Genomic DNA, 20,820 nt, shown 5'->3' with positions numbered 1-20,820 from the left:
TATTGAAACGGGCAAGATTTCTTTAGGGACAGACACAAGTGTGCATGGGGACGGGGTTTTCTGAGTGAACAACGCACTAAATTATAAATAGATACTATTATAAACCATTTATAGCACTTGTATTTTAGTATTTGGCTTGAAAAGGAGCTCTTTGGACAGAAATAAAAAAAAATACCTGCTGATTAAAATATGAAGTAGCTACTACTAAGAGACAAGCATGCTCAAAATACACTTAAACTTATATAAATTCACTTCTAAATTTGCATTATATTTTTATCTTGGAAAAAGATAAAACATATATCCTGTAAAAAAAACCTATTAACAGTAAATATTGCTGTGATAACAATGTACTCTATTTGCCAATCCATAGAGCTTACCACTAGATCAAAGTGTATATATTTAGATGTTTTTCTCTCTTAGATGAAGCCACTTAAGGAGCTACTGCTGCCATTAATTCTCTACTTTTTCTTTAACATAAAGCGTATTCCTGGATCAGTGCTTCTGTGTTTTGTGTGTGTCAGCTCTATCTTCTCAAACCCCCAGTCGATCACAGCTGATGCCCACTCATGTTGAGCCAGGTTAAGTCTGAGCAGGTGAGGGAGTTCCATTGTCACCACATTCATGGATGTGGGATTGCTACATAGTTAACGGCTCTATGCAGCAGGAAACTTGTATTATTTGGCATTATAAATTGAACATGACAGCAGAGTTTTATAAATAGGATTTGGAATATTTGTAACTAAATATGAAGCTGCTTATATGTTTAAATTGAATTGCCTATACCTTTCTATACAGGCATTGTTTGTCATGCAAAGTGACTTGAGAACAGTTGTTGTGAATTGGTGCTTCATAAATAAACTGAGTCGAATTTTTCTTTTTTCTTTTTCTTCTTTTTTTTATTTTAAAGTAGCCAGAATTGAAGTAATAACCTCTCCTTTTAATCAGAATGCTTGCTGCATAATTTTATATAGGCTAAAGATTTCTTACTGAATTTTGCAGGCTTCCTTAATAGAATGTAAGTGACTGATCAAGCAGTTGGTTTTTCAAGAGGTAATTGTTTACCTTGTCAGTAAATATGTTCCTACAGTTTCACTGTTGCTGTTGTGACACTTGCATTTCTCCAATGTGTTACACATGTATATTTATTGGATGATGACGATCATATGCCTTATCCTTTGCAAAATAATTCATTAATACTAAAAGACACATCCACTTCAGAAATATTTGTGTTGAAACCACATGGCATGTTCATTTTTGCTATTTGTGCCCAGTGAGCTCCACAAATAGCACTGAAATAAACACACAATTCTGTATTTAAAAATATTTAATGGAATTAGTTCATAGTGAAATTCTGTGTTTTATTCATCAGTAGTAACGGTCTCCTGTTGTTTTAGTCTGAGAATTTGCCACTCACAAAATGGCGGAATGCGCTCACGTATCGTTTCTCTCGGCGATCAAAGCAGTTTAATGTACTACACTTATAAATTCATATAGGAGTTTAACCCGTTATATAATTCTTTAATTTAATATTGGATTCTAAGGACCATTTTAATGTTGAACTATAAGACTTTATAGTTTCTACCAAATATCTGCGTTGATCGTTTGTATTTACACTCAGGCTTCACACGTACTACCCAAAAAGGTCCTTCCCCAACATGTTGTGAAGCCAGAACTTTAAAAACGCCACTCGTGTTTAAGTGTTAAAGCGTTACATTGTCGCTGGTTAATGTTATGGTAGATAGTGCTTTACAACAAGTGGCTCCGCTGAAACTGATGGCCCTCTCTTCATTTTGGGAGCATGCTGCATAAAACCGCCTAAAATGAGCTCTGGTAAGTGCTTTAAAAACTGATGTAATCCACACATTTAGAGCTGTCAGTTTTGAACTACATCTACAGAATGAACTATTAACTTTTTCATAAAAATTTTTAGTCATCTAAAGAGATCTTGTGAGAAACGAAAAGGTCATCCCTGGTTGTCACTTTGAAATAAATAAAACAGGTTAATATCATTTAAATTGTTTTTGTTTGTGTAACTTTAAATGTTGCATTAACTTGATAAAAGAGCCAAAAACTTGTCTTTCATGTCTGATTTACAATTCATGGGAAACATACACTACTCATAAAAAGTTTGGGATATTTGCCTATGAGTTGAAATGCATATTAAATGTATGTCATCAAAGTTGGCCATATATTACAATGGTAATTTGAAGAATCTGAATTTACTCATTAAAACTAACATTATCAACAATAAAGCACAACAAAGAATCTCAATGTTTTCCACTTTTTATGAAGAGCTACCCTCAGGTCACTGGGGTTCTGGAGTTCAAGATTACAGTCCTATGCACAATTGTTCTCCAAGGTTGCCATAGGATTCAGGGCTTTAGAAACTGCAGGTCACAGTATTTGATATATAAATGTTTCCTGATGATGCTGGTGCATTGTTGTCCATGAATATGAAATGTGTTACTCATTCAGAAGCACAAGTACTGATATTACTCAAGTAGTAGCGGCTTGTCAGAGTACTATTAACAAGGTACAGGCCAGTTCTGCATTGAATAATCACATGGCTTGTTCAGCGATAGCATGGCTGATGCATAACAGTTTCCTCGACACCCCCAACATTGTTGGCGTGAATCAGAGAACTGCAGTGAAGCCCACCGGTTTCTAATCCTGCTCACATCTTTTTGTGAATTTAAATATTCATAGTTCAGTCAAAGCTCAGCTGTCAAAGATGTGATTTATCTATCACATTGTTATGCAATTTGTGATTATACATGATGGTCCATTTTAGATACCTCTATCTGGCATTGTGGGCAGGTTTACTTGCAGGTCATCTAGCTTCCACACCATCCTGGGGACAGTCTGAAGTTACACTTGGGTGTTTCTTGCCTCCTTTAGCAGTTCCTGGTGTCGAGTTGTATTCCTCATCTGGTTCTACAGGGAGTTGCTCACAGTTTGGCATCTTCAGCATGGGTGTGGCCAAGGGCTTCCGCTCCTGTGGGCCTTTCTTTGCCTCAACAAATAACACTTTATGACACTTAAGTTCTATAGACAGTTTTTCTCCTAGAGCATCCAGTTACACCAATAAGGCTTCCAATGGCCAGGTACGGTTCATCAATTGTTGGCTGACAGCACTGAGAACTGTTTAAATACAAATAACCAAATTGACCCAGAACACATCGTGGTTGATTCATTGATGAGACACAGAAAAGCATGTTATGTAATTAAATGCTGAACAACAAACGGTTGAATAGGTGCATTAAGAAAAGCTAAAATTAAGTTCACCTGCAGAGATGATAATGCATTCTAGGTGCAGTCTGAAATTTGATCAGGAACTGGAATATCCCTCGCATTTGTGAACAGTGAATATGGAAGCCTATTTCATGAAAATAAAGAATTTATGTCTCCTAAATATGAACATGCATATAATAATTTGGACTTAATTAAGGTATTTTACAAAATAGATAGGAAAAGTAGCCTTTATTTTGGGCCTTCATATTGAGCTTTATAGTACTGAGTTTTGGCAGGACAAGGATCCCAGCCACATAGAAACTAATATTGGATCAAACAAGTTAACAATAACCAGGAAACCTGCCATTTCTGCTGTTAAAATGGTCAAATATCCACCCAAATTACACCAAATGCTCGTTGAAGGCTATAAATTATTATTATACTATTTGAGCCTGTGTTTCAAAGTTTGATAAGTCCAAATTAATGACATTCACACTCATGATGAGTGAATATACATACCTCACTGCGACTGTGTGTTACTTTGACTTTGCACTCATCTCAAACGTCTCTCACTGTCATTTATTCTGCCCACAGAGGTCTGTCCATTCTGTGGAAAAACTTACAAAAGGTTGAAGAGTCACCTTCCACACTGCAAGGCAGCAGCGAGCTCTAAAGCACCTTCAACCACACAGGATGTTGCAGCCACTCAGAAACCTGCTTCCCATCCGGCTGCAGCGGTTTTCAAAACAACCTCAAAGGGAAAGAAGAGCGAGCAAATGTCCTCCGTGGCAACGTATCTACCATCAGAGAGGAGCAAAAAAGGTTCAGTGGCAACATTAAAACCAGTGCACGTAGCAACACCAGATGACTTATCTTCATCATCAAGTATTGCATCAAACTCATCAACCTTGAAGAAGAAGAAGAAGAAACAGTCCCTGGGTGATCAAATCATTACAACAGCCCCGTCTACCTCCCCACCTTCTCCACTATCCTCTACTTTGTCCAAGCCAAAGAAGAAGAGTCTCCGTGCTTTGATAGAAGCAGCAAAATCTGAACATATTGCAAAGGAAACTCCAAAGGGAACCAGGTCAGCCTCAAAAGATTTAAGTCTGAATAGAACCAGCAACCAAACAGAGACCAAAGCAGTTCCAGACTCATTTAAAGACACCAGTGTTGCTTCAGTGCTTGCAGAAACTAAAGCCAACAAAGAACCAAAGGTGAAAGATGTTCTTTTGACAACCAAATCTACCGCTGACTTCCTGGACTCTAATGTGAATAAAAATAATATCAAGCACCCTGATTGGGGGACTGAGAGGTCTGTGGAGCCAGGAAGTGGTCACCAAATGAGAGTTACCCTGCAAGATGTTAAAGCCACACTAGGCAGAGCTACCAGCCACCGGCTGTCCAGCCAGCCGACCATCCTGAGCCGCATCGCAGCAGCTGACAGCCTGAACAGCAAAATCAGGCTGGAAACTGATCTCGGTCTGATCCCGCTTTCAGCGGCGAACCAAAAACACCCTGTAAACTATTTGGCAACACCCACAACTCAGTCAAATAAGCAGCTCGGCAATAGAAAACAACCGAAAGAGCTGCAACTGTTTCAGAAAAACTCTAAACCAACTCAACAAGATACTGATCGTCAGCCGGAGCCAGCTTCAGCATGTGCAAAAGTACAGCTTGGTACAAGTTCCTCCATCTTAAATGAGAGCCTGAAGGTGGACCCTCACAGAGGACTACTCTCAGTATTTGCATCCCCCCACCTGCTCTCCGGCCACCATCTCCATCCTGCTGAAACACAGAGTTTGCCTGGGATGGCTGAAGATTTCCAGCTCCTCACCGGGAAGAAAAACGTTGCTGAAAAGCCAACTGAAGGTCGGTGTTCCAGGAAGCAGGCCAGGTCTCGTTATTGAGGGTCTAACATTGAACACTAGAAACATAGAAACTGCATTTTAGATAACTCTACATCAGCAATTGCGCCTTCTGTGCAATTGCATCTGTAATTTTTGACTCTCTAAGCTGTTCCAAACCAGTGTCGTGAAGGAGATTTAGTTTTCCTCTTTTTATGAAACGCAGGATTGCTGACACAACGAAGTTTGGACCAAGTGAGACTGAGGGAGCTGCCTGATTGGCTGGCCAGCAGAACACCCAGTCGGCCCAGAGATGTTGTAAAAATGGTGGAGAGAGGTCAGGGCCATACACATCGATTTGCGTCACAAATAAAATAATTAAACCTGTTGCTCAAAATATTTTTGTTTTGAAAATTGTGGAATTTCGTGTATAACTTTCATATCTTCTCACAGATTAGAAAAATGTTTTTTTTTTTTATTTGACTGCACTTTATGCAGAATGCTGTAAAACCACCTTGCAAATTAAAACAGCATATTATTTGGAGCCATTTTTTTGTTATTATCCGAAGCCACAACTGGCTCCTTGGACTTTCTAGGTCAACTGTTACTAACTTTGGCTAAAAATGATAAAATGATTGGTTATAAATATAATAGCAAATGCATTATATTCAGTTTGTTTATGGAATAATTGCATTTAATTTCCACAACAGAATGACATTAGACGTGTCTGTATTTATAATTTTTTTAAATGTATTTTTCTTGCTATTAGGTTGGAAACAACGTGCTTTTTTACATCAGTTTTCACAAATTTCAGTATCCCATAGAGGAAAATGTGTCCATCAGCTTTTTGCTTTTTTCCTTTCAGGCTGGTTGTGGTATTACAGACGGTACATCGATGTAAAGAAAGGCAACGTCGGTGGACTGAGCATGCTGCTGGCAGGTTACTGTGTGCTCAGCTACATCTGGAGTTACCCCCATATAAGTGAGTGTGATCATTAGTGTCTTCTATCAGTGCCTTCTTATAAAATGTAGATGTGCTAATTCGTCCATATTCTTTTCTCCTCAGAGTTAAGTCGTTGGAGGAAGTATCATTAATGCGAAACAAAGGATTTAAGACAATCGTGACTGTAGGGAAAAGCAGGAAGTATACACTTGAGTCTCGCCAACTATGAATTTGACTGGATTTATATGTAACTTGTGACTGATGTAAGAAGAGATTATTCATTTCAGCTACACATGCATTTACTTTTAGTTCAACAGACTCCTATTGATCAGACAACATAAGGCAGCTGCTTGTGAATGTAGCTTAAATGAAGTAGGGAGTGCAAAGAAAGCAAATACATTTGCCATCTATACTTTCTGGCTGAAGGCAATGAAGTTTTTTTGCATTTTTTAAATATGTCTTTATTAATATTTTATGTAACTGAGAAAGTTTGTTGAGAACCACTTTAAAACGATGAGCTGGCCTGGCCTAAAGTCTACAGTGAAGGGAATATATACAAAACTTGAAAACATTTTTTTTTACAAACACAATATATGTAATAAATCCAAGGAAAATTCCTAAAGCAATTTGAATATCTAAAAATAATTTTCTTAAAGTCATTTTGATGTGATTTAAGAAAGACAGTTCACTTTTTGAGATAACGGGGTGAATTAGTTCTTGTGTTACATCGAGTTTCATCCAATCATTTTAAAGACACTGAAGCATTTGAAGCATGTGTTGTATTTGAAATAAATATATTAATAACTTATCTAAATTGTTCAAACTTTACCATGTGAAATAATTATGTAATTTTACTGTTATGGAAAAACATAAGAATGATGTATCAGTTTTTTAAAATAATTGTAAACCAAGAAAATAATTTTGAAATCTTTATTTCCAAAATACTTCCTTGTGTTAAGAAATCAAGTTTAAGATCTTGTTATATTTTTCTTATTTTAGTATAAAGATAAGCATAACCTGAAGGCTATCAAAGCAACCTGTGTTTCCATTACATTTCAGCAAATGGGAGAACAAATCAAGGAGTATGCATACTTTCCAATAGGCCAGCAGAAAGACTTCTGTACTTACAATATTAGCATGTGACAAAACTAGCTGCAGTTTTGTGACGGTTGAGTGCTTGAAATTTTGTGGGACTTTTTATGCTCACAGTCCACTAATGTTAACTGCTGCGCTGTGGTACTTTGATAGATATGGCTTCAAAATCACAAGATATTTTAAAACTGTGAAAGTTTTAAGCAGTAAATATGTAGAAAACCTGAAATGTGAATTTATTTCGTTTTTTTAAATTTTTTTATCTAAGTGTGACTATTGTAAATATTATCCTGCCTCATGTCAATAAGAAAAGCGTCCAGAAATAATTTATTTTCGACAATTGTGCCTGTGGAACATACTGCTCTCCACCAGATGTCACTGTTGAGTTGTTACTAAAACCAAAGAGCTCAAGTGTCATGAGGCAGGGTTTTTCCTCACTCTTTTGTGCAAATGCATGATCAGATGAAATGCAACCAATAGATTTAGACTCAATAAAGACTAACATATACCCTAAACATGCTGACCTAGTAGTACATGAACAGATTCTATATAACTGTCAAATACATTTTCTTGCTTTTAACACTTCCCTTGCCACATGGTGTGATTATGCATGCTCAGTCCATCAGTACCAGCCTGCAAACTCTCACAGAATAGCAATGGCGGGGGGAAACAGAAGAGGCTTCTCAGTCAGACTGGTACTGCTTTTGTTGTGTTCAAAATGAATTTATTGTTGAGTCTCCTCGCCGCTGTAGTGAACACACGTTGGCTACAAATGAGGAAATGACAGCCTTTTTTATATTTATATATGTATATAACTACGTTTCCTGACATCTGGCCTCCCAGCCAACACAATAAAAAAAATAATTTTCAGTCTTGTGTTTTCTTGTTTTCATGAAACAATATTTGTTTTTTGTTTTTTTATCCATACAAAATTATAAATATTTTATGTTTAACTTTTTTTTTTGTACAAAAGCAAATACAAATCAAGTGAGATAAACCAACAGCAAGAAATAGATGAAAAAACAAACAAGAAACTGCAGTAAAGGAATGAAGAAAGAGAGAGAGAGAGCACAGTATGTTCCCACAAGAGCCCGTGACATGCATCCAGATATCGATGTTTCACCAGCGTTTGCTGCTCTGTCAAAGCACAACGTTACTATAGACGTATGTGATGTAGAGGCACAAAATCTCTCCTGCTGTCAAATCGAAAGTTTTCTCCGTGAGGTTGCTGTTAGAAGATGTCCGCAAGGGTTCAGGCAGATACAAGCAGGCTGCGATGGTCACTGGCACTCAAAAGGAGAAAAAAAAAAAAATAATCCCCATCATCCTGCTGAAAAGGCGTTTTAAGTCTGCTCCAGGAGGATAGCAAGCGTATTTGTAAAAACAGGGGGATCAAAAGCAGTGCTGTCCAGAATCATTAACCTTTGGTCGTGAAAGCAGTCTCAGTGCAGGTTTGTTTTTAAAAAGGTAATTTAAAAAAAAAAAAAAAGTAAAAATTAATCATCAACTAAACATGAGTTTTAGATTTGAAATGATACAAGAACAACTTAAAATCAGGACATATAGCTTTAAAGAAAATTGTGGTTTGTTTTTATTCGTCCAAAATTGATTAGATCTCAGGGGGGGTGGAGAAGACCACTCAGGTTCTGGTCATTTTTAACCTTTGCCATTTGTTTCAGGTGCAGAATAAAGCAAGAAACTTCTACTCTGGGTTTTTAAGTGATTTTAAGCTGCTGGGAATATGGTAATGCGGCTCTAATAAAGAATATCTACCATCAGGAAGTCGGTTTAAGAAATTTTGATTGGATAAGGAGTCATAATCTTTCATGTTTTGTAAAAGCTGACTGGAATCAATCAATCAATAGAAAAACTGTAATAAAATATGGCTATAGACAGGAAGTAGGTAAGGACGATTTGTGTCTATGACCTGGCAAAGGGGCAACCTGACCAGAGCTGACTATTCTGCTTCCAAATGTATTTTTGGTTGTATTACTGAGAGGGAAAGTAGAGGAAATTGGAGAACTGCTTGTGAATGAGTGAAATGTGAAAACATGAAGCAAATAATGAGGCAAGCTACCTGAAAACAGTCATAACCGCAGTGTGGAAATGCAGATAAAACACACACAAACATCCTGACAGCATAAGAAAAAAACATAGGCAGATATGATCAATGCATAACTGCATCCAGAAGGCAGACTTTTAAACTGGTGAACACATAAACAACTAATAAAAGAACAACCAACAACAGAACAGGAAAAAATATATATATCAACACATCTTCCTCAGTCTGAGGATGTATCTTCACTTGTTTTGAATGCTAACAAAAAGTGTCTGAGTGGAAGGTTTGAACTGTGTTTGAGTCAGGATTTGAAAGCCACTAAGGTACAGAAGAGGCTTGATAGAAATATACTTAAAACTAAAGCTGAGTACAGTAACACCAGTTGACAAGTTTGATGGATTTCTTTTAGTGTGATTCAGAGGTTCTTCTTAGAGGCAGCTGAAAGCAGGGGAACAAAAGGGAATTTGGTTCTGCTCCTAAAGTTCACATACAAGTGCATCTCAATAAGTCAGAATATCACAGGAAAGTAGGTGTATTTCAGTCATTCAGTTCAAAAACTGACACATACATAGATTCATTGCACACAAAGTGATATATTTCAAGTGTTTATTTCAGATAATTTTGATTGTTTTGACATACAGCTAATGGAAACCCTTTCTTAGAAAGTGTGAATTTTAGATGAGACCAATAAAAACCCAGTCATGGGGAAGACTGCTGACTTCAGAATGGCATGTCACAAAAACTAATTTCTAAAGAAGCTGCCTGTCAAAAGTTCTGAATACGTGCATATTAATGAAAGGTTTAGTGGAAGAAAAAAGTACAGTAAAATGTGAAGGAATCACAGCAACTTTGAGAAGACGATGGACAGCGGCTGCAGTCGCTGCTTCAAGAACCACCAGAGAAACTGACATCTTAGTTTTTATTTGAAGTAAACCATAATCATCAAAATAACATAAATACTTAAAATATATCACTTTATGTGCAATGAATGTATATATAGGTTTTACTTTTTCAGTTTAATTGCTAAGTTAAATTAACAGATGCACTTTAGTGCTGGTTAGCAACGTGGGTCTAACATTTGTACCCTGAAAATATGGTGTGTTCAGTGCAAATTTCTACATGAACCTGTCTCTATACTGAGGTTATCTCAAAGGGAAACTTAACACAGAAAGCACTGTGCTCAAGCTTGTAAGGAATTATGAACACGGGAGTAATTATTTATGAATAGAACTTCTTTTTGTAAACACTTTTTATATAAAAACCTAGAGTCAGGCACAGAGCCGCCACCTCCTCGTCATCCGCCCATGTGTTTGGGGGGAAATTAAATGGCACAAGCTGTTAAATGTGTGAAGATAGGAACGCTCCTGCATTCAAACGTTTCAAATAAAGATTTTTAAATCAACACACGATATCTTTTTCTTCTTCTTCTTTTTTTTTTTTTTTGCATCTGTTAATCTGCTTCATTGCACACATTCCCGGATCTTTTTAAGTGCCCGACTACACCTTTGATGCTTCGCAGACGTAATGCCTCAAAAACCTTCCAACGCAAACTACACAAATGCTACATGGCTGCGTGTCACTAGAGTAAACCTTTCTCCACACTGGAGTTTGACAAAAAAAAATAAAATAAAATAAAATACACATGTACCTACAAACAAAACAGAAATCATACATATTAGGGATGATATGGAGAATCAGTCTTAACATTCGAGGATGCTGTTGACTGCCGCCTCTAACGCAGAATCTGTGTCCGGGTGAGGGGGTGAGGTGAGCTGGGGCGAGTACTGAGGCTCGGATGAGAGGTGGGCCGACACCTGGGAGTGAGTCTGTCCTCCTGCAGCTGCTGCAAAAGGTGAGTGTTTACCTTGCGTGAAACTGTTGGCAGAGTCAGGGCTGTTGCCGGCGCTGCCCAACGCGAAGCTCTGCTGTGGTCTCTTCAGTTCCAAAACCTTCTGGTTTTCTAGGTGTGGCGGGTGGAGTCTGTCTGTGGGAAGTGCTCCTGCAACCCCGCCCCCTCCCGGGTCTCCAAACTCGGGCTGGAAGTCTGTTCTGTGCTCTGGCTCCACAGAGCCTTGTTCTGACTGATCACAAGTGTTCTCCGACGGAGAGGGAAGGGGATCTTGGAAAACTTTGGATTTCATTCCACAGCAGAATTCCTCAAGGAAGCCATCTTGGAACAAAACAGACGAAAGTGGGGGTTACATAGAATCATTTTCTTGAAAAGTAGAAGGGGTAATTCAGATGTTTTTCCAAGAGTGGTTCTGCTAAAAAATAAGCAGTTAAGATCCTGCTTGCAATATTGCCACCTTCCTAAGTCATTTTTTTGGCCTACAAGATGTTTGAAAAAAAATCTCGTTTGACAAAAAACGACTTAGGTCATCATTTTAGGAATGATGGCCTTTAAAACTCTTGGCATCTTCATTTAAGTGGTTGGTGCTGGAGGCTGAAACTAACAACTAGTCTGACGGGAAAAGACACAAAAGCAGTCTTGTTCCACCATAAAAACATGTTCAATCTCAAAAATCTCACATCTGTTTATGTTAAAACTTCAATGCATTTCCTCTACAACTGAAAAATTACAATAAAAAAATAGCAACACGAATACAATTATTTTTAATGCATTCTGTCGCAATCTGAAAGTTTTAAAATTGGAATTAATGGAAATCAGGGGGTTTCAAGGTGATTGCTTGGTTCTAATAAACACTTTGCAGAGCAATGTTTGACCAACTTTGGTGTGGAGTCAGATGCATTTTTACCCAGCCTGACTGAACATTTCCCTGAGGAATAAAAGTTGAACAGAGGGAGATAAGAGGTCTTCTGTCTGATCCTCATAACCCTTTACGCCATCTGAGCTTTAATCCTTAAGGGAAAAGTTAATCTGATCTACATGGAAATGCTTCAGAATCCATGAAGGAATCTGTCGAAGGTTACTTGCTCAGAATAAGGTTCACTAAAGCTGACAAGTCACTTTAAAACTTGCTTCTTATGTTGATCCAAGTTGCTCACTACTATTTTCACCTTCTAGCCTCACCCTTATTGATCCCAAGTGACCTGGATGTTCACTAACCAGGAAATAATAGCCTACCTTTTGTAATCCTGTAATTTTTTTAATAGACTAGTACAGTTATTAAAAAAAGAAATGAACTTCTGGGTATGTATTGTAAAGGCTCATAAAACAGCGTTTACATACAGTACAGACCAAAAGTTTGGACACACTTTTTAATTCACTGAGTTTCCTTTATTTTCATGACTATTGACATTGTAGATTCACACTGAAGGCATCAAAACTATGAATAACACATGTGGAAATATGCACTAAACAAAAACGTGTAAAACAACTGAAAATACCCCTTATATTCTAGTTTCTTCAAAGTAGCAACCTTTTGCTGTAATTACTGCTTTGCACACACTCTGCATTTTCTCGATGAGCTTCAAGAGGTAGTCACCTGAAATGGTTTTCACTTCATAGCTGTGCCCTGTCAGGTTAATAAGTGGGATTTATTGCCTTATAAATAGTCATGAAAATAAAGAAAACCCATTGAATTAGAAAGGTGTGTCCAAACTTTTGGTCTGTACTGTATGACATTATGACTTTTTTAGACTGGAAGTACTTAGGATTACTTTTTGTCTCAGTTGTCAGCTTCAGCGTCCCAGAACAATTAATCTGGATTTGCACAAAATGAAGACCCAAAGAGATGTATCTGCTGTAGGTAAAACATATTAACTGCTTAACCCTCAACTCAGCCTGATTTCAAAAATGTTCATTTAATCTTGAAATGACCATACTACATTTTCTGGTTTTTAAGCGTCTACCTGGATCCACTAGCACCATGCGTTTGTCCTGTGTCAGGTTGCTGCGCTCCTCTTGGTTGAAGGTCCTGTCGATCATCACCATTTCTGATGAAGGGCTGGAACGCTGCAAACAAAAGAGGCCAAATGAGTTTTAGAAACTAAATTTGATTTGGAAAAAATCCGAAGCTAAGCTAAAAGACCTCAATTGACCTCTAAAAACGACTTATTATTTACAGAATTCATCAATTCTGTAAATATAACCAATAAATATAACAATAATAAGGTGTGCAGAAAATCAGAGGGACACAAAATCCCAAAAAATCTTTGATACTTCACAAACAATAATATCAGTTCATTAAGTTCAATAAAAACACACAACTAAATAATGCCTGTGCTCAGCTTTTATTTGTCTTAAATCCAGCTCAACAACAAATTTGCACATGTTCTTACTTCAGCCTCCACCATCAGCAGTCGTCTGTATTTATTGACCATGGTCTGGGTCTTTGTCACCACCTGAGTCGCAACGTCCTCGAACTCGTCATCCACTGGGAATTTTCAAGCACATAGTTCAGAGCTAGTCTCAGTCTTCCTTGCCGACATGAAGTGAAGTCTGTTTTTTTTTACAACTTTACCTTGTGAGAACTCGTTCTGGCATGGCGGAGCGCCCTGGAACACATGATAAGGGAGTAGTCTTTGCAACGCGTCTTCAACTGATGTGAACTTTCGTCGATTTGGGTTCTGAACTCCAGCATGATCCCTCCTCAGCTGATGAAGAACCCTTTTGAATTTGGGAAAAAAATACAAACTTCAGACACCAACTAACCACTAAACTCTTAATAAAACCTGCATATCACAGCGTGTGAAAACTCACTGTTCTGTCCTTGTTAGCCTTTTCTATGAAGACAAAAAAAAAATCATGCATGTGTTGTTACATCATCTCCACATTAAGATTAAAGACATTTATATAAAATCACTATTGAACATACCTCAGAGTTTAGCGTTAAATCTTGTGTTATGGTTTTCAGGGCTAAGATAGACAAATAAAGAAATGAGTTCAAATTTGAACAGATATAACTTCAAAATGTATTTAAAAAATAACGCCATAACGCAGATAGTTGTAATTACCATGGATGTTGCTGGCCTGCGCCTGTTTGAATGCAGGTGATAAGGAATTCTGCAGAGAAAAGTCAGGTTCATCAAATAAGAGTTAAAAATAAAGAGAAAATAACTGATATTTGACAACTGTACCTGTCTAAAATCTTTTTGTTCCTGTGTCACATTGCTGGGTAAAGGAGATAGAGAAGTGCAGTTCTGGGTTTGAGTCACTAGAAGGCGCTGCACTGGGCAAGAGGATGCCTGGCCTTGACCTCCTATCGAACCGACTAGGGTCAGACGCCCAGGAGCGCAGGATGTTTGTACGGGTGTGGAACTTGCACAGGAAACTCCCGTCCACGTCTGAGTTACGGTCCCAACAACCTGAGTCCCACTTACTACTCCCTGATTTAGGATTAGCTGACTTCCTGGTGCAGAGAAGTTCTGCCCTGGTGCAATCTGCACTGTGGGTTGGTTGGCAATTAGGGTGCTTGAGCTGGGATTGGCAGAGCCATTGTGGATGGCGTTGGACGGAGTAAGCGTCAAGGAGTTGGGTAGTAAGAATTGTCCTTGTGATATATTTGTCTGGGCCTGCATTTGTTGCTGGTCCATTTGTGGTTGCACAACTACTGAACCATTAGCTGTATACTGTCCTCCAGGAGTAACAGTGTTAGCGTTCACAACATTACTCAGGGTAGAGGGAGTGGGCTGAAGACCAAGGCTGAAGACAGTCTGAGATGCAGCTTGAGAGGGTTTAGGCTGGATTGGTCTAACGATAGCCTGGGTCCCTCCAGGTCCTCTCTGAATGATGATGTTTTGAAGGGGGATGTTTTTGAAAGGTAAGCCCACCTGCCCTTGGGTTGGGGCAAAGACCTGCGCCCCTGCTGCAGTCACTGCTGGAGCAACAGGCACTCCTGGCCTTAGAACAATCTGAGGAGTTCTTTCCAAGCTGCTCAGAGTCATTACACCTCCACTTGCCCCAAACGAGCCCAAGACCTGGATATGCTGGGTAGAGCCATTGGCCAGTGGAGGTACTCCTTGCAGTACCTGGCCTGCTGGGAATGCAGCTGTCGCAGTGGTTACCACACCCACTCCTCCTCCATAACCCCCAGAGACCAGCTGGGAGGAGAAGGGAACTGGAGCTTGCACGAGATTTGGAGCTGGCTGGCAGTCCAACATGGCCTCCTGGGCCAAAGTCTGCTCCGTAATGTCGGCTTCCAATAGAGACTTCTGGAGAATGTCAAACGGCTGGTCCTCTGCACCAAGGTCCACCCCTTCAGGGGAGCTCCCAGTCCCCAGTTCATCCTCAATAAAAGAGAGGCTACTAGAGAGGTGGAGGCCTCCTCCAGCTGGATCCTCCACAAATTCACCCATCGAAGAAGAGCCATCCTTGAGGCCAGTGTTGCAGCCAGTCTGAAGGAAACATTAAAAGTGTTGGTATTATTGTATATGTAACTTTAAAGACCTTTTATTTATTCCTGAACTATCTGTTAAAAATATTTGTCTTGTACAAGACAAGCCTGAACTAGAAAGAAAATTGGTATTTGAAGATTTGTCATCAATAAAGATTATCAATGAAGCTAAATCATGGCTTGTATGTATGGTGCAAGAGAATTTTCAAGCACATAGTTAAAACCTGATAATTAATTGCAATGTAAGGCCACAAAATTCATTCTTTCAACTGCAACCACTTTTATAATTCTTGTTTGAATTATGATTGTATTTTACTTAGGTGCAAGTATACACTCACTGTCTCGTTAGCGAAAAAAGATCCATCTGACCCATAAGCTGCATTTGCCACATCATCTTCTCCAATCTATTGAAAAAAAAAAAACAACACTTAAATTACCAATCTGCTGATTTTTAAAAAATATGTAAATAGTTGCAAATGCCACTTACAGACTTGCTATTACTGCCGTGGAGATAATCGTTCAATGCTTCCACATCTCTGAAAATGGTGAAGAAGGGAAACTTACAACAGGCAAAATTAAATTGTTTACATTTGTGAATCACATAATGATTGCTGAAAACTTTTTCTTTCAAAATCTTGTTAGGGCTTTAGGCTAACTACATTAATTTAAGAGATCAATATTAACTTTATAAACTTTAGTGTAAACATTTTGTGCACTGATTTTGCATCACTTTAGGAAGGAAAAACAGGTGTTTCTTTTACCCTAAAATATCCAGAAGACGGCGATCGTCGTCATCATCCATGACACCTGAAATGGTATTGAGTAAAAACGTGAGGACTTTTTTATGTCGGTATGTGTATACTGGAAGATCTGTCACATACTAGTCACTTCTTATTCCTCGGAGGGATTGCATAACCTAATCACAGAGTTGAATGACATGATCATTTGTGGCTTTTGACTTTTTATGTGGATCATTCATTTTTCAAGGTGAAATGATTACAAAATTAACAACTGCAATGACGTATGAGCCAAAATTACGTGCACCACTTTGAATTAATGGATTTTCTTTAATTCACAGTATACAAATTATGCAAACAGGCATAGATGTACACACAATCTCAATATTATTTGTTTGAATGTTCCTTAGCAAGTTGCACCTCCAACACATGCATCTATAAAATAACAAGCATGTTTGAATTATGGTTGTTTTATACTTAGGTAGAAATAAATGTTCTCCCAGATATTAAACCACTCTTCTTGGCAGAATTGACAGAGTTAATTTAAATTGTGTCCTGGTGAAATAGAAATGAACATTATGAACATTTTAAATTTCAATGTTGGAATTAATCTCCATTACTCAACTTTACTATCTCAGTTCCTCAAGTCCAGATATGGTGTAGAGGAAGTGAAACACTGTCCAATTAGGTATTTAGGGTGTCAAAGCAGAGCACTTGAGAAGTGAAATACTATCAAATATTGTATTTAAACAGTCTTTTGTGGCTGCAATATTGCACATAAAATTTGCATTGGCATGGCGATTGTAATTTAGTACATTGTTGCGCTATTTTGATAAGACTGATGGAAGTTTTGGTAGAGACTGTTATAGCTTATTGATAACCTGAAATATCCCTTTGTAAATAAGATTTGATGTGTTTAGCATTTTAGTCCTGATGAAACAAAATTGTATAAAGGTTTGACCTACCTAAATGTTAATTTTAGAGGACACTGACGAACTACGGAGCTTTGTTCATCAGCTTTGAGTAAAGCACCAGTACCACTGGAAGCAAAACACCAACTGCATATTACCACAACAGCCTAAGGTTAGAAAGACTCATCTTGACTTGATCAAACATCTTGTCCCGTCATTGTGTTCACATAAGTTATTCTTTATATTGTCTGACAATATAACTTCTCTCCAGAAAACGTTTTGGTTGTGCATATAGGTAGCTGTAAATTTCAGTCAAACTTCAAAGTGTTGATTTTGGAAACAGGGGCTTCACTACCTGTCAATCTGCGTTTCTCTTTTCACCGTGGACGGTAACACTGGTGTTTAAGGAGATTCCACTTCTATCTAGGCTTCAGCCTTGGTGATTTCTTAGTAAAAAATTTGGGCCTTCTTCCAGAACATGGTAATCAAAATACTATTTTGTACAACTATTTGAACTGATGGTCATAAAACCTGCATTTATTTTAAAGAAAAAATGCAAATTTTCTTAAAAAGCAAGAAGATTTTCTGAATCCAAATAAATCTACGGCTGTTTTCTGGGTCGTCACTGAGTTTCTTGAACCTTACCATTGAATTAACCCCTTAACTGTCATGATGACACTGGTGTCCTCCTAGACCAATTATTGACTTGCGTTTAAGTGTTTTGAGAGTGGCAGTTATGGGGTTTTAAACATTGCTTAATCTAATGAGTGCCATACTGAGGCTTTGCCACATTAAAATACATTCTAGAACCATTAGGACCACTCAAAAAGAATTCAGGCTAAATAATGTATGTACATATTGGTATATGTATGTATCATTTTGACTCAGTTTGGACAAGTAATAACCTGTTTTCATAGTAGCCATTTGTTGTGGGACATTCCACCATGAAAGAATGGTCACAATAAACCTTTAAAAGCCCAGAGTAAATATAACAGTCATGCTGATGTTCTGTACAGTGTGATGATGATAGTAGGGGCATGTAACTCACAAGATGTCCAGCAGGAAGCATGGATTCAGTCATGTAACAGCCTTATTCTCTTGTAATAGGCTGGGCTGCAGGGTGAAAAACTGTTTTTAGTAAATTTGCAAGGTCGTTGGCCAGGGCTATTGCAAATAGTGAGTATGGTAACCTGTAACACACATTTAGAGGGTGAAATAAGGCAGTGGAAGGGGACATTTGTTATTCAGTACACAAGTGAAGAACAGGAAGGCTTTCACCACTCCTACAAATGCTTTTGACACACAAACTCCCTCCCATTACTCTTCTCTGCTGCCCTTCACTGACTATAACTTGTGCTTGCAGTGTAAAAACTTACATTCAGATGCAAATGCTGGCTTATATAATATACACATTACATAGAGATTTGTATTTCAATGTCCAGCTGAATGGCTTTATGTATCAGCCAGAATTGGTGTGCTGTAATATTTGGAGTATTTGAATAATACTCTGTAAAAGAACTCTGTAAAAGAGTGTCAGGAAAACAAACCCCCTGTAGCACTGTGGAAAAAGCAGTGAAAGACTTTATTCTGATCAGTTATTGTAAGAGTTTGGTCATTGCGTGGGCATGTGTGGAAGCAACTGCAGCACTACAAAATGGCTGCACCACACCATGGGGCTGTCTTTGTAGCCGCACCATGCTCAGCCACCATCTTTGATTCTGGGTGAACAAAGACCGAGTGGGAAACTGTACCAAAAACTAAGAATTGTTTGCTAAATTGTGAGTGAATACAAGAAAAAAAGGCACGCCAAAGTTAAGCTTTTATCCCTCTAGACAACTTCGATTATTTTGTTGCTAAATGGCGACGATTATAGCATAGAAACGGAAATCAAACACTTAAAGGGATATACATTAGATATTATTAATTTACTAGATTTAAATATGGGAAGCTAGTGAGGAAAAACTGTAATATTTTATACTTAAAGCAAATTATAAGGTTAACGGCTGTCTCTGCTCTTATGTTTAACCAAAATTAAGCTAGGGTCATAAAAACAAGATGAGGTTGGAAGTCAATTTCCAGTTAAAAACAACAATTTTTGTTGCCACACTTCACTAAATCTTTTTGACTCAGGTGTTGGAACAGGTTTTGAAATGAAACGTTAACAAATACGAGCATTCCTATGCGGACTTGGTAACGTTTTGTTGTAGTCTAGTGCTGATTATTTCCGAAAATCCGTCCTAGCATGTAGGTAACCCCGCAGAAAAAAACCAGCTTTGAGTCCGAGCTCCTTTGGCTGTTGTTTAAACGCTGGTGTTTTTAAATAAAGCGGTTGCTGAGCAGTTGAGTTCGTAGGTTTAAATCCCCCCCCCCAAAAATAAACCGAATCGAGAAAAAGATAATCGCATTGAAGCAGGACAAAACGCCCGTTCGTCTCTGACGCATTTTCTTTCCCTGCTCCTGGAAGGGGAAGCCTTCATTTGCCCTCGATGCTTGGCTCACCCGCCAGCACGGGAAAAAACACAACACCGTCATTTTTGTGCCGAGCGGAGAGGTTTATTTTCGGGCGTTAGAGCAGGTTTCACCCCCCGGTTGGGTCGCTCTTCAGTCGCGGACGCCGCATTTTCAGCTTCAACCCTCGGCCTGTTCTTGCTGTCAGGTTAGCTAGCCACAATGTCGTCGACGCCTGTTTTGAAACCGTCAGCTGGAATTCGCTGGAAAGGCTAAAGGACTAAACCGCGTCGAGCCATAAATATTTATCCCGATTAGCATAACATAAAGACGACTGAAAAGAGGCAAACCCTTTACTCCTGTCTCACTCCTCTTGAAACCCAATATCTCCATTTGGCAACTTTTAATTTGCTCCCCCCTCCTTCTCCTCCTCCTCCTTCTTCTCCCTCTCCCACTCATATATTTTTCTCACTGTCCCTGTTCTGTCTCGGATAGATTTTTCTCTCCGCTCAAACTCTCTTCCCTCCCTGAAGGAAGGGAGGAAGGAGCCTGTGTGTGTTTTTTCCTTGAAATTTTTATCACAAAATTATAATACACTCAAAGGGGAACTCACCGTCATGAAAAAGCAGTGTCTTGTCAACGGGGTTTCCTCGCCATCACCGCACGGGTCGCTGGGGTAATGCATGCAGCGAAATCAGCGGAGCTCAACGACACCAAACGACCCCACATATTTCTAAGGGAAATATACAAACACTGATAATTTATTTATAAAAAGTAATGTTGCATCAAGTTGCATTTTATATATCATATAATATCTTTTCATACGCCACTGAATAAAATACATATAGTTTATCATGACCAACAGTAGAGGGCGGTCCTGTGTTTACCACACCTTGACGTTTCTCAGGTATGAACATGTGATCCAGCTTCAGCAAAACCAGGTCAAATTTAAAGTTTTATTTTCATTTAATATCTCCCATTATTTAGGCTATTTAATGTTTGGTTTAAAAACACACACGCACACACAAACAAAGGGTTATTGTGTCCAACTATAAGATTATAAAATAACTGAAGATGTAAAAAATTGCATATTCAATGCAGTTAGAAAGTACTATATTTATCTCAAAGGGAAATTAAATATTGTTATAACTTATATAGTCCAAGTATCTTCAAAGAGTCACGGAAGGGTTCTCCAGTAGCAGTCAGTGTTGCAACGAATATCAAGAAACATATGACTGAAATATGTTGCTGCATGA

General features: G+C 38.4%; 2 protein-coding genes across 5 annotated transcripts; one reads left to right on the top strand and one right to left on the bottom strand.

The window, feature by feature from the left end:
- The first annotated feature begins 1,632 nt into the window (after positions 1 to 1,632).
- si:dkey-21c1.4 (uncharacterized protein C17orf80 homolog) lies at positions 1,633 to 7,628 on the top strand. The gene is made up of 5 exons (XM_032574084.1): positions 1,633 to 1,830; positions 3,826 to 5,103; positions 5,305 to 5,415; positions 5,944 to 6,060; positions 6,145 to 7,628. Exons 1-5 carry the CDS (start codon positions 1,821 to 1,823, stop codon positions 6,171 to 6,173), a joined length of 1,545 nt encoding a protein of 514 aa, XP_032429975.1. The 5' UTR covers positions 1,633 to 1,820; the 3' UTR covers positions 6,174 to 7,628.
- A 799-nt stretch (positions 7,629 to 8,427) lies between these two features.
- Positions 8,428 to 20,317, bottom strand: bicral (BICRA like chromatin remodeling complex associated protein). 4 transcript variants are annotated; one of them, XM_032574081.1, is made up of 13 exons: positions 20,178 to 20,317; positions 18,165 to 18,229; positions 16,230 to 16,275; positions 15,956 to 16,004; positions 15,807 to 15,872; positions 14,213 to 15,469; positions 14,090 to 14,138; positions 13,951 to 13,991; positions 13,836 to 13,858; positions 13,597 to 13,742; positions 13,415 to 13,509; positions 12,986 to 13,088; positions 8,428 to 11,342 (listed from the first exon to the last, which is right to left on the bottom strand). In XM_032574081.1, the coding sequence occupies exons 3-13, from the start codon at positions 16,268 to 16,270 to the stop codon at positions 10,873 to 10,875; spliced, it is 2,340 nt and encodes a 779-aa protein (XP_032429972.1). In that variant the 5' UTR covers positions 16,271 to 16,275; positions 18,165 to 18,229; positions 20,178 to 20,317; the 3' UTR covers positions 8,428 to 10,872. The 4 variants fall into 4 exon arrangements, with proteins under 4 accessions (XP_032429972.1, XP_032429970.1, XP_032429973.1 ...); XM_032574079.1 differs by having other exon boundaries at positions 18,165 to 18,306; positions 20,178 to 20,248; XM_032574082.1 differs by lacking the exon at positions 20,178 to 20,317 and adding an exon at positions 18,318 to 20,090.
- Between the last annotated feature and the right edge of the window lie 503 nt (positions 20,318 to 20,820).

Source organism: Xiphophorus hellerii, chromosome 10 (assembly GCF_003331165.1).
Source record: "Xiphophorus hellerii strain 12219 chromosome 10, Xiphophorus_hellerii-4.1, whole genome shotgun sequence".
NCBI lineage: Eukaryota > Metazoa > Chordata > Actinopteri > Cyprinodontiformes > Poeciliidae > Xiphophorus > Xiphophorus hellerii.
This window is presented reverse-complemented; position numbering and strand designations above follow the sequence as displayed.